The sequence below is a fragment of the Leucoraja erinacea genome, chromosome 9 (assembly GCF_028641065.1).
Source record: "Leucoraja erinacea ecotype New England chromosome 9, Leri_hhj_1, whole genome shotgun sequence".
NCBI classification, from domain to species: domain Eukaryota; kingdom Metazoa; phylum Chordata; class Chondrichthyes; order Rajiformes; family Rajidae; genus Leucoraja; species Leucoraja erinaceus.
In genome coordinates, this window is record NC_073385.1 from 19,968,033 (window position 1) to 19,982,094 (window position 14,062).

Below are 14,062 nucleotides of genomic sequence, written 5' to 3' on the forward strand. Positions count from 1 at the left end.
CCCCCCCCCCCCCCCCCGCCCGCTTGACTCTGTCCAATTCACCATCTGTAAAACCTGCTTCCCATTAAATCCATCATTCATGTCCCAAAATTCAATTACAGCAACAAAATCTAGTGATAGATTTGCTTATTAAAAGTTTTTCTGGATTGTGTTGGCGGGGGCTGGTAGTGTCGTTAGACTGAGTCCACACACGGAGCCAAGATGCAGCCATCCATCTTGGGATGTTGGATGTCCCTCCGTGTCAGCTATCAGCATGGCCCCAGTGTGGACAGGCCTGTCCTCCAGCCCCACCAGCCAGTGTCCACTTGCTCCCATGCCTGTGTGGGGGCAGACTGCAGCATCTGGGCTGTAACAAAGCTTCCGCGCCGTCCCGGGGAGCTTGGAGCTGAACTTAAATCCACTGGAGATTGAGGATTGAGAGCTTGGTCCAGAGGGCGCTGTAAATCACCAGAGATTGATGGTACGTGGGCTGTGAGAACATCACATCCACACACACAGGCTCAGCCTCATCCAGCTACGATCACCAAACACTGGACAAAGCAATGTCCTTCCTTCCACACCCACCCCCGAGCTGCGGTGTTGGGGAGCGCCCCACTGTGGCTGTAGGAGGCCACACTGCGGGGGGGGGGGGGGGGGGGGGGTGAGGGGGCCACACTGTGGGGGGGGGGGGGGGGGGGGGGGGAGCCGTGAGGGAGGCCGCATTGTGGGAGGGAGGGGGCAAGGGGAGGGAGTTCCACACTGTGTGGGGGGGGGGGGGGCTCTGGCAGTAAGGGAGGTGTGGTGAGGGAGCGGAACTTGTGGGGGGGGGGGGTGAGGTGGCCGCACTGTGGGGGGGGGGGGGGGCAGGGGTGAGGGAGCAGAGGTGACGGAGCTCTGCACTGCACTGCACTGTGGGGGGGGGGGAGGGACGGAGGTGAGGGGGGGGGGCTCTGCACTGTGGGGGGGGGGGGGCAGGGGGGGGGGGGGGGGGGGCAGGGGTGGGGGTGACGGAGCTGAGGGAGCTGCACTGTGGGGGGGGGGCAGGGGGGGTGACGTGAGCTCTGCAGCTGTGGGGGGGGGGGGCAGGGGTGAGGGAGCTCTGCACTGTGGGGGGGGGGGGGGGTGAGGGAGTTCCACACTGGGGGGGGGACGGAGGGGGGGGCTCTGCACTGTGGGGGGGGGGGGTGAGGGGGCTGGACTGTGTGGGGGGGGTATTACTGGGCATTATTGTGGACACACTTTCACCATCACCAGAGGCTGTGAGCTGCAAGGTTGTGTCATTGGCAGGTTTATTGAGGTGGGTACAACAACCCTGGTCAGACACACACTGGTGCCGCACGATGGGACGGTTCACCAGGAACCCAGAATATCCCTGATTCTACACTAAAAAAATCTCAAACTGTACAATAGAAATCGCTCACTGATCAATATATCCCACAAGGTTCAACTCCACACTCACTACAGTAGTGAGTGATCACACTGGGTGTGTCAGCTGTGCGGGGGATGGGTGGACGCAAGCACACCCTGGGACAGGGGGAGAAGGAGGGGGGTGAGAGAGAGGGAGAGGGGAGAGGGGAGAGAGGGGGGGAGAGAGGGGGGTAGAGAGAGGGGGTAGATAGAGGGGGTAGAGAGAGGGAGGGGAGAGGGGAAGGGGAGGGAGAGAGGGTGGGGAGAGGGGGGAGTAGGGGGTGTCAGGTTGGAGGGGGGCCGTTGGTGTAACGCAGCGCGGGGTGGAGGGAGTGGATGTAGTTGTTGGCCAGCGTGCAGCTGTAGTGTTGCTGCCGTGCAGGCAACAACGCAGCCAGTAGCAGCAGCAGCAGCGCCAGCAGTTGCAGGGGGAGTGCAGCCCGCAGCACACGGCCCAGGAATGCACGGCTGCCCCTCCCCTGCCGCTGCACCCCAGCACTGCAACTGTCCCGAACACGGCCTCGGCCCCTGGGGGGAGAGAGAGAGAGAGACGAGAGAGAGACGGTCATTCACAAGCAGCATCGACACCACCCCCCAGAGAGGGAGAGAGAGCGAGGGAGATAGAGGGAGTGAGAGGGAGAGAGAAGGAGAGGGGGAGAGAGAGAGAGGGAGAGAGGGAGAGAAAGAGAGAGTGATATACAGGGTGACAGAGATAGAGTGAGAAATGAGGGCCCCCATGTCGACATGCCCCCCTCGTCCAACAGAGCCTCCCCTCCTCACCTCTCCATGGAGACGGGCCGTACATCAGCTGACTGGATCTCCCTGGGACCCTGTAAAATAACGTCAGCGGTGAATCTCTGTGGGGGGGGGTGAGAGAGAGCGCCGCACTGTGGGGGGTGGGTGGGGGGAGGAGTGAGGAGCGGGAGGGTTTGTGTGGGGGGGTGGGGGGAGGTTGAGGAGGGGAGGGTTGGGGGGGGGTGGGGGGGGGGGGGAGGAGGGGGTGGAGTGAGCGCCGCCCTGTGGGGAAGGGGGAGACCACCGGAGTGTGATGGGGAAGGAGGTTCTGGCCCTCAGAACACCCCTGATGTCCAGCTCACTGCCAGCCATGCCAGACGCAACTTCCTGGGGCAGGAGACACAACAGCTGTGACCACAGCCCACTTCCCTTTCACCCGCAACAGCTCCCCAAGGACCACCCCCCCCGGTCGAGGCTCTGCACTACCCCCCCCCCCCCCCCCCCATCTCACCCACCCCTCTCCCCCCCCCGCCCCCTCCCCCCCCCCTCCCCCTCTCCCCGCCCCCCTTGTTTGCCTCTCCCCCCCCCCCCCCCCACCACATCAGCCCAGCAATGGCCCCACTCACTGAGGCTCGACACGGCCCTAGTCAGGCCGCATTTGGAGTATTGTGCCGGCTCTGGAGTGGGTCCATGGGTGGTATACAAGAATGAGCCCAGCAAAGAGTAGGTTAACCTGTGATGAGCGTTTGTCGGCACTGGGCCTGTATTCGCCGGAGTTGAGAAGATTGAGGGGGGACCTCATTGAAACATACAGAATAGTGAAAGGCTTGAATAGAGTGGATGTTGAGAGGATGTTTCCACTAGTGGGAGAGTCTTGGACCAGAGTCAAGGAGGTGGCTCTAGAAATCGTGGATGCATTGTGATCATTTTCCAATGTTCTCTCGACTCTGGATCAGTTCATGTAGACTTGATGGTAGGCAATGTAACTACACTTTTTAAGAAATGAGGGAGAGAGAAAATGGGGAATTATAGACCAGTTATCTTACATCGGTAGTGGGGAAGATGCTTATTAAATGGTCGATTATTAACAATGTTATTGCAGCGCATTTGGAAGGGGAAATCATGCTTGAGTAATCTTCTGGAATTTTTTGAGAATGTAATAAATAGAATGGACAAGGGAGAGCCAGTGGATGTGGTGTATCTGGACTATCAAAAAGCCTTTGACAAGGTCCCACACAAGAGAGTAGTGGGCAAAATTAGTGCACATGGTATTGGGGGTAGGGTATTGACATGGATAGAGAACGGGTTGGCAGACAGGAAGCAAAGAGTAGGAATTAACGGGTCCCTTTCAGAATGGCAGGCAGTGACTAGTGGGGTGCAGCAAGACTCCACCCTGGGACCCCAGTTGTTTACAATATATATTAACAATTTAGACGAGGAAATTAAATGTAACATCTCTAAATTTGCGGATGACATAGCTGGTGGCAGTGTGAGCTGCGAGGAGGATGCTATGAGGTTGCAGGGTGACTTGGATAGGTTGGGTGAGTGGGCAGATGCAGTTTAATGTGGATAAATGTGACGATATCCACTTTGGTGGCAAGAACAGGAAGGCAGATTATTATCTGAATGGTGTCAGATTAGGAGAAGGGGAGGTGCAACGAGATCTGGGTGTGCTTGTACATCAGTCACTGAAAGTAAGCATGGAGGTACAGCAGGCAGTGAAGAAAGCTAATGCCATGTTGGCCTTCATAAGAAGAGGATTTGAGTTTAGGAGCAAGGGGGCCCTACTGCAGTTGTACAGGGTTCTGTTGAGACCGCACCAGGAATACTGTGTGCAATTTTGGAAGGAGATTTGAGGAAGGACATTCTTGCTATTGAGGGAGTGCAATGTAGGTTAACCAGATTAATTCCCGGGATGGCGGGACTGCCATATAATGAAAGAATGGGTCGACTGGCCTTGTATTTACTGGAGTTTAGAAGGATTAGAGGCGATCTTATGGAGACATACAAAATTCTTTGAGGATTGGACAGGGTAGAGGCTTGAAAAATGTTCCCAATGTTGGGGGTCCAGAACCAGGAGTCACAGTTTAAAAATAAGGGGTAGGCCATTTAGTACTGAGATGAGGAAAAACTTTTTCAACCAGTTGCGAATCTGTGGAATTCTCTGCCACAGAAGGCAGTGGAGGCCAATTCACTGGACGTTATCAAGAGAGAGTTCTTAGGCCTAACGGAATCAAGGGATATGGGGAGAAAGCAGGTATTGATTTTGGATCAGCCATGATCATATTGAATGGTGGCGATGGTTCGACGGGCCGAATGGACTACTCCGGTACCTATTTTCTATGTTTCTAGGTCATAGTCTTAGAATTAAAGGAGGTGACGAGGAATGTTTTTATTCAGAGGGTGGTGAATCTGTGGAACTCATTGAGACAGAGGGCTGTGGAGGCCAAGTCAGTGGATATTTTTAAGGCAGAGATAGGCAAATTCTTGATTAGAACGGGTGTCAAGGGTTATGGGGAGAAGGCAGGAAAATGCGATTAGGAGATCTGCCATGATTAAACGGCGTAGTGGAATCGCAGGGTTGAATGGCCTCATTCTACCCCTATTACGTGTGAACCATAAAGCACTTGCCCCCCTCCTGGTTGCTCCACCCTCCTTGTATCCCCCCAACCCCTCCCACTGGCCAGCTGTCCACACCCCCCCCCCCTCCAAACCCCGCTCTCCCCCCTCCTCCCGCCCACACCACTGGCCATCCACCCCCCCCACTCTCCACATCCACACTCCGCCCCTCTCTCCTCCCCCCCTCCCACACCAGGCAGGTGCCCACAGCCCCCACCCCTTCCCCCTCCCACACCAGCATGTGCCCACAGCCCCCACCCCCCCCCCCTCCCACCCACCAGGCATGTGCCCACAGCCCCCACCCCCTCCCACACCCAGCCATGTGCCCACAGCCCCCACCCCTTCCCCTCCCCACACCAGGCATGTGCCCACAGTCCCCCCCCCCCCCTCCCACACCACGCATGTGCCCACAGCCCCCACCCCCCCCACACCAGGCATGTGCCCACAGCCCCCACCCCCACCCCCTCCCACACCAGGCATGTGCCCACTCACCAGGCGAGTGTCGAGGGCCTGCAGCTGCTGGTCCAGGGCGGTGTGAAGAAGCCGCAGGCCATTCCCCAGGGTGTGGATGTCTGTGCAGGGCCGGGGCTCGGGCTCCCCGCTGCTCCTTGGCTCTAGCAGCTGCCGGCACAGCCCCTCCAGACGCTGCACGGCATGCTGGCGGCACTGCACCTCCCCACGCACAGCCTGCACCAGGGAGAAACAGAGAGGTCAGGGGGAGAGAGAGGAGAGAGAGAGAGAGAGAGAGAGAGACAGAGAGAGAGAGAGAGAGAGAGAGAGAGAGAGAGAGAGAGAGAGAGAGAGAGAGAGAGAGAGAGAGAGAGAGAGAGAGAGAGAGAGAGAGGGAGACAGAGAGAGAGAGAGACAGACAGACAGAGAGAGAATACAGACAGAGAGTGAGAGAAAGTGAGAGAGAGAGAGAGAGAGAGAGAGAGAGAGAGAGAGAGAAAGAGAGAAAGGGACAGAGAGGGAGAGAGGGAGGGAGAGAGTGAGAAAGAGAGAGAGGGAGAGAGAGAGAGGAGCAAGAGAGGGAAAGAGAGGGGGAGAGAGAGAGAGGGTGAAAGAGAGAGAGAGGGAGTGGAGAGAGAGGTGAGGGGGGGGAGATACAAGGGGGAGATTGCATGGGTCGGGAAGGTAGAAGCATGGGTCGGGGGGGAGAGGAGAGAGGATGGGTCGGGGGGAGAGATTGCATGGGTCGGGGGGGGGAGATTGCATGGGTGGGGGGGGATTGAATGCATGGGGCGGGGGGGGGGGAGATTGCATGGGGGCGGGTGTGGGGGTTTGTGGGGGGCCACACTTACCAGCAGCTCCTTGTGGTACTGGGTGAGGGTGTGTGGACTGAGCGTGGGGTCGGTGAGTTGCACCAGCCGGTGCCGCCGCTCACATTCGGCCAGCCACAGCAGCAACGAGCGCGTGGTCTGCTGCAGGTCCTGCAGTGAGGCACATATGCAGCACGGGTGAGGTAGATGCACAGGGAGGGGAGGGGAGGGAAGACACATACACAGAGTGGGGGTAAACTCGTGTGCCATTCTCTCCCCTCACCTACTCTGGCTGTCCCCCACAGGAAATTGCAGAGAGTTGTGGATGCAGGCAGACATTCACAAACCAACCTTCCTTCCCTCGACTCCATCTACACATCACGCTGCCCCGGCAAAGCCAGCAGCACAATTAAGGACCAGTCTCATCCCGGTCACTCCCTCTTCACCCCTATCATCAGGCAAGAGGTACAGTGTGAAGCACACACCTCCAGCTATTATCCTTTCACCAAATAGAGAATGGTATCCACACTGTATCACTCTATAAATGGTTAGACAGGTACATGGATAGGACAGGTTTGGAGGGATATGGACCAAGCACAGGCAGGTGGGGACTAGTTTAGCTGGCACATGTTGGCCGGTGTGGGCAAGTTGGGCCGAAGGGCCTGTTTCCACACTGTATCACTATGACTCCATGAGCTGTTATCAGGCAACAGAACCAGCCTATCACCAGCTAGAGAGCCATCCTGAGCCACCATCTTTCTCATTGGAGACCCTCGGACGATCTTTAATCGGACTTTATCTTGCACTAAACATTATTCCCTTTATCCTGTATCTGTACACTGCGAATGGTTTGTTTGTAATCATGTAGTCTATCCGTTGACTGGTTAACAGGCAACAAAAAGCTTTTCACTGTACCCCGGTACAGGTGACAACAACCAAGTGTGCAGTTGTTTGTGTCTAATATACTCTGCTCGCTGGTACTTTTCACCTGTTGTACTATGTATAGCTCGCTGGTGCTTGTGTAGAGTGTGGTTTGGCTGGATCACACAGTTTGTCACTCACATGACAATAATAAAGTGATTCCAAGGCCGTGTGCATGAGGAACACTCTCCTCTCACCCTCTCGCAATCTCTTTCTCCACGTTGTACGTCGTAGAGTGATAGTGTGGAAACAGGCCCTTCGGCCCAACTTGCCCACACCGGCCAACATGTCCCAGCTACGCTAGTCCCACCTACCTGCTTTTGGTCCATATCCCTCCAAACCTGTCCTATCCATGTAACTGTCTAACTGTTTCTTAAACGTTGGGACAGACCCTCTCCGTCCCGATCCATAACTATCTTAAATCTAATCAGTGGTCACTGGTCCCATAAGGGTCCTCCATTAACTTGCCCATCCCAATTTCCCAATACTCGATCCAGCGTTGCCCTCTCACCTGTGGGGGCCTCCACATACATGCTGAGAAAACTCTCCTGAACACTTTTGAGGAATTGCACCCCATTTAAACTCTTCACGCTATGATTTTCCCAGTCTATATTGGGAAAGTTGAAATCCCCTACTACAACAACCTTATTTGACCTGCAGCTGTCTGCAATCTCCCGGCACATTCTAATTCCCATTGACTATTTGGGGGTCTGTAGTACACCCCCAACAAGGTGATCATCCCTGTGAGGATCCTCAGCTCCACCTATATAGCCTCACTAGACAAACCGTCCATAATGTCACCTCTAAACACAGCCGTGACATCCTCCTTAACCGACAATGCAACCTCCCCTCCTCTTTTTCCCTCACCCGTCTCTCCTGAAGCTCCTGTACCCCGGAACATTGAGCTGCCAGTCCTGCCCCTCCCTTAACCAGGTTTCAGTCATGGCTACAACGTCCCAGTCGCTCGTATCTATCCATGCCCTAAACTCATCTGCCTTACCCGTCAGGCCTCTTGCATTAAAATACGTGCAGTTTAAACCAACCCTCCTACCTCGCTCTCCGCCTTTCACCTGCCTATTCTGTCCACAAACCTTTCCCACACCACCCTCCATACCAACTTCTAACCTCTCACCTGCCTCTGTCCTCAATGAGATCCCAAGTCAATGGATATTTTTAAGGCAGAGATAGATAGATTCTTTAACCGTCTGAAGAAGGGTTTCGGCCCGAAACGTTGCCTATTTCCTTCGCTCCATAGATGCTGCTGCACCCGCTGAGTTTCTCCAGCTTTTTTTTGTGTAACCAACGATAGATAGATTCTTGATTAGTACGGGTGTCAGAGGTTATGTGGAGAAGGCAGGAGAATGGGGTTAGGAGGGAGAGATAGATCAGCCATGTTTAATGACAGTGTAACTTGATGGGCTGAATGGCCTAATTCCACTACTATCACTTATTCTTATTAAATCTTTCCCCCCTCACCTTAAAACTTTCAGTTTAGTTTATTGTCACGTGTACGGAGATACAGTGAAAAGCTTTTGTTGCGTGCAAACCAGTCAACAGAAAGCCGATACATGATTACATTCGAGTCATCCAGTGTGTAGATACAAGGAAAGGGAATAACGTTTAGTGCAAGGTAAAGCCAGTAAAGTCCAATCAAAGACAGTTTGAGGATCTCCAATGAGGTAGATAGTTCAGTACCGCTCTCTATTTGTGGCAGGATGATTCAGTGGCCTGATAACAGCTGGGAAGAAACCGTCCCTGAATGTGGAGGTGTGCTTTGGTACCTTTTGCCTGATGGGAGAGGGGAGTAGAGGGAGTGGCCAGGGTGCGACTCGCCCTTGATTATGCTGCTGGCCAACGGAAGGGAGGTTGGTTTGTGCGATGGTCTGGGCCACGTCCACAATTCCCTGCAACCTATGGCCTCGGGTTCTCCATTCCTTTACTCTGGCCAAGAGGATGTGTGTGTCCACCCTAACTATTCTCCTCATGATCTTACACCTCTATAAGATCACCCCTCATCCTCCTGCGCTCCAAGGACTAAAGTGCTAGCCTGCCCAACCTCATTGAAACAGATAAGATTGTTAAGGGTTTGGACACGCTAGAGGCAGGAAACATGTTCACGATGTTGGGGGAGTCCAGAACCAGGGGACACAGTTTAAGTACAAGGAGTAAGCCATTTAGAACGGAGACGAGGAAACACTTTTTCTCACAGAGAGTGGTGAGTCTGTGGAATTGAGGAAGGTGGAGGCAGGTTCTCTGGATGCTTTCAAGAGAGAGCTAGATAGGGCTCTTCAAAATAGCAGAGTCGGGGGGATATGGGGAGAAGGCAGGAACAGGGTACTGATTGAGGATGATCAGCCATGATCAAATTGAATGGCGGTGTTGGCTCGAAGGGCCAAATGGCCTACTCCTGCACCTATTGCCTATTACCTATTTTCACCCTGTAGCTCAGCCCTTTGCAACATCCTCGTAAATCTTCCCTGCAAACGTGCACCCCCTGGTCTGGGACTGGCCTGGGTGTCCCGTCCCCCCCCCCCCCCCCCCCCCCCCACCAACGCCCACACGCCTCTCCCCTCCCTCCCCTCCCCCCACCCCAACCCACACCCACTGCCCCCCCCCCCCCCACCCCCCCCCTCGCTCGCCCACCTGCACCCCAAGACAAACAATGGTGGCCTCTCCCATCCCTCCGCCTTCAGCAAGGACCTGGTGCATGACTGGGCAGCAGGGGTCAGAGACTGGGGTTCGAGTCACCCCGCTGTGCAGGGTCAGGGTGGAGAGGTACACCAGAGGTCACCAGGTTCTCTGACCCGGCTGTGCAGGGTCAGGGCTCGGAAGGGTGAGTGTTGCAGTACCTGGCTGTGCAGTGCTGCGCTGCGGAGGTTCTTCCAGCACACCTGCAGCCGCTGTGGGGTGCTGTCCCGGTCGCCGTTGACGCTGTGCAGTTTCTTCTCCTGCAGCTCCCGGGCCTCCACGCTGCCCGCACGCACAAAGTCCCGGCCACTCAGGTTAGCCGCCACCACCAGGGCCTGGTGCTTGTCCACATCCTTGCCCACCTCCTGGAGCCAGAGAGAGTGGTCAACACCATAGCCCAGCCCCCACCCCCCCATCCCCCAGCCCCCACCCCCCCATCCCCCAGCCCCAAACCCTCGCCCCCCCCAGCCCCAATCCCCCGGGATGGTCGGCACAGACTTGGTGGGACAAGCTTCCATGCTGTATCTCTAAGCTAAATTACACTGGAACAAAACGTCCCAACATCCAGACTCATTGCTCTAGCAGTTGGGGCTGAGTGTGTGATGGGACCCCCTCCTCCCGCTCCAACTCCTCACTGCCACAAGGATGGGTGTTGGGGGGAGAGTCAGTAGGGGAGCGAGGTGAAGGGTGGGGAGGGGGAGGTGTGTGCGGTGTTGGGGGTAGGGGCGGTGTGGGGAGGGGGGGTGGGGTGGGGACGGGTGGGAGGGGGGTGTGGGGTGGTGAGGGTGAGGGGAGGGTGTGGCCGGGGTGGGGGGGAGGGGGAGTGGAGGGTGGGGGGTGTGGGGGGGGTGGGGGGGGGGGGGGGGAGGGTGTGGGCGGGTGGGAGAGTGGGAGGGAGAGGTGGGGGTGTGGGCGGGAGCGTGGGTGGGATGGGGAGGGGGGGTCTCTCTCCACCCTGCGTGCTGCCGTGCTCTCCTCACCTCCAGGGTGTGTAGCTCCTCCTGGATGTCGAGGAGGAGGGTGGGTGTGCGGGGGTCCGTGTAGCGGTGAAGGGTGGGCTGCACACGGACCAGCCACGCACACACCTGGTCCAGGTCGCTGTGCAGCTGCTGCCACCGCTGCACGTTCTGCTTCACCTGCAGCTCCTTGCTCAGCGCCTGCGCATGCAGCAGATCCCAGCGCAGCCGGCCTGCGGGGAGACAGGGGTCAGTGTGGGGAGATCAACCCCCACCACATCCCCCCCCACATCTGCCCACACCCCACCCCACCCCATCTGTAGCCACACCCCTCCCCACCCCCACACCTCCACACCTCATCCACTCCCCCCCTCCTTCCCCCACCCCCTCCCCCACTATCCCGTACCCCACCACCAGCCTCCCCCTCCCCCACCCCTTTACCCATCACCACCACCTCCCATTCCCCCCTCCATCCCCTTCTCCTTCAACCAAGCCTCTCCCCCCCCCGCCCCCACCATCACCCCCTCTCACCAGTGGGGGGCTGCTCGGGACGGGCCGCAGGCGGTGATGGGGGGCGCTGGCAATCATCGTCACTGAGGTCACCGGACAGCCGCCGGGACCACCTCCCCACTTCCGGAACATTCCGACAGCAGCTTGGCCTGCAGACGATTCAGTGACATCCATCACACACACCCCAGGATCACACACACACACTCCCCTGGGTCACACACACACTCCCCTGGGTCACACACACACACACACTCTCCCCCCTGGGTCACACACACACACACACACACCTGGGTCACACACACACACACCCCCAGGGTCACACACACACACTCCCCAGGGTCACACACACACCACTCCCCTGGGTCACACACACACTCCCTGGGTCACACACACTCCCTTGGGTCACACACACTCCACTGGGTCACACACACACACACTCCCCTGGGTCACACACACACACTCCCCCGGGTCACATACACACACTCCCCTGGGTCACACACACACACTCCCCTGGGTCACACACACACACACACACTCCCCTGGGTCACACACACACACTCCCCTGGGTCACATACACACACTCCCCTGGGTCACACACACACACTCCCTGGGTCACACACACACACTCCCTGGGTCACACACACACACTCCCCTGGGTCACAAACACACTTCCCTGGGTCACACACACACTCCCCAGGGTCACACACACACCCAGGGTCACATACACACACACACTCCCCTGGGTCACAAACACACTTCCCTGGGTCACACACACACTCCCCCCTGGGTCACAACACACACTTCCTGGGTCACACACACACACATCCCCTGGGTCACACACACACACAGGGTCACATACACACACACACACCCCTGGGTCACACACACACCCCCCTGGGTCACACACACACACACACACCCCACCCCTGGGTCACACACACACCCCCCCTGGGTCACACACACACACACCCCCCCCCTGGGTCACACACACACTCCCCTGGGTCAGACCTAGAGTGAGGCTCAGACAGGACGCGGTTGTGAGGATTTGAAGGCAGTTTTCAGAAGCGGCGTTAGCAGACGGGGAACACAAGTGCTGGGACTTTGGGGCTGGGATCAGGGGTGCACTTGGAAGAGAGGGAGCTGAACTTGGATCCATGTTGCGTCCCACTGTAGTGGCGGGCTGGGTGAAGACGGGGCCAGTGCCTTGGGTCCTGGGTGAAGCTGGGGAGGTTTACGATGGACCAGGGGAAGAAGGCTTCACAAGCTGCAACTTTGGCAGGGAAGATCGACACGGACATTGCTTGTTGCCCACAGGTCTCCCCCCCCCCCTCCCCCGCTCTGCCCTCTCTTACATAGCCCTGACGGTGAGCAGGGTGGGGGGCCAGTCCTGGGGCCGTGCCCGAGCCCCGCGAGTCTCCGCTCGTCCTGCCACCCTCGGATGTGGCGCTGGGGTGCCAGTTGTCTGGCTCCGGCTGCCCGTCACCTGCGAGAGAGATGAGGGGCGGGGGGCATAGTCACTGAGCCGTACAGCACGGAAACAGGCCCTTCAGCCCCAACTCGCCCATCTCTACCCCCTTCCCCACCGTGAGGGAGAGATCCCTCCCCCATCTCAGTCCTCAACGTCCAGTCTCATGTCAGAGAAACAGGCCATTCTGCCCGCCTTGTCCATGGCATTCTGGGCTGGTGCCATTGGCCTGCACTTGAAATCACAGAGTTGTGGACGCAGCCCAGACCATCACAAACTAACCTCCCTTCCACCGACTCCATCTACACCTCACGCTGCCTTGGCAAGGCCAACAGCCCAGACCATCGCACAAACCAACCTGAACCATCCTATCACCAACTAGAGAGCTGAACTACTATCTGCCTCATTGGTGAACCTCGCTGGAGTTTAGAAAGATGAGGGGGGGGACCTCACTGAAACGTACAGAATAGTGAAAGGCCTGGATAGAGTGGATGTGGAGAGGATGATTCCACTAGTGGAAGAGTCTGGGACCAGAGGTCACAGCCTCAGCATTAAAGGACGTTCCATTAGGAAGTAGTTGAGGAGGAATTTCTTTAGTCAGAGGGTGGTGAATCTGTGGAATTCTTTGCCACAGAAGGCTGTGGAGACCAAGTCAGTGGATATATTTAAGATAGATAGATTCTTGATTAGTACTGGTGTCAGGGGTTATGGGGAGAAGGCAGGAGAATGGGTTGGAAGGGAGTGATAGATCAGCCATGATTGAATGGCAGAGTAGACGTGATGGGCCGAATGGCCTAATTCTACTATTCTTTATGTTCTTATGAGTCCACTCTGTGAAAAGTTGCCCGTTATCACTCATAAATCTCTTACCCCGCACCTTAAGCCCGTGGCAGTACCGCTGCCTCACAAACACTGAGAACTATATTCTGCACTCGGTATCTCCCCCTTTGCTCTACCTATTGTAATTGGGTTTGGCTTGACTATATTCACGCCCATTCGATGATCTACACCAGGCAAACCAGATGGCCCAAGATAACTGCCAGGGAATGGGATCTAAGGGGAAACCGATGGTCTACATAGTATGCGTGGGTGGAGATAAGGAGCGGCATGGTGGTCCAGCGGTAGAGTTGCTACCTCACAGCGCCAGAGACCCGGGTTCAATCCTGACTACGGCTGCTGTCTGTATGGAGTTTGCACGTTCTCCCTGTGACTGCGTGGGTTTTCTCTGGGCGCTCCGGTTTCCTCCCACACTCCAAAGATGTGCAGGTCTGTAGGGTAATTGGCTTCAGTAAGTTGTAGATTGTCCGTAGTGAGTAAGATAGTGCTAGTGTACAGGGTGATCACTGGTCGGTGTGGACTCCGTCCTGAATCTGTATCTCTAACTCTCTCTAACCCGTGCAGCGCTGGCTTCCTACCCGTCAGCGTGGTCTCCGTCAGTGTCACAATGTCTTCAGGGCTGTCGGTCACCTCTGCATCTGAAGAGACAGGAGTAGGAGGTTGAGGGCTGCCGAGATGTGTGAGAC

General features: G+C 56.8%; 2 protein-coding genes across 2 annotated transcripts in view; both read right to left on the minus strand.

Annotated features, from left to right (window-relative positions):
• Positions 1–1,630: 1,630 nt before the first annotated feature.
• LOC129700081 (nesprin-2-like) lies at positions 1,631–12,552 on the minus strand. Its single transcript, XM_055640264.1, has 8 exons — positions 12,427–12,552; positions 11,096–11,223; positions 10,589–10,797; positions 9,770–9,973; positions 6,042–6,170; positions 5,233–5,427; positions 2,167–2,216; positions 1,631–1,914 (listed from the first exon to the last, which is right to left on the minus strand). Coding segments are annotated over exons 1-8 (1,161 nt in total). The 5' UTR covers positions 12,429–12,552; the 3' UTR covers positions 1,631–1,670.
• A 131-nt stretch (positions 12,553–12,683) lies between these two features.
• Positions 12,684–14,062, minus strand: part of LOC129700593 (nesprin-2-like) — a 27,897-nt gene continuing 26,518 nt past the window's right edge. The window contains 2 exon segments of the mRNA XM_055641211.1: positions 12,684–12,768; positions 13,933–14,062. The exon segment at positions 13,933–14,062 is cut by the window's right edge and continues 9 nt beyond it. Coding sequence (XP_055497186.1) covers positions 12,684–12,768; positions 13,933–14,062 — 215 coding nt within the window.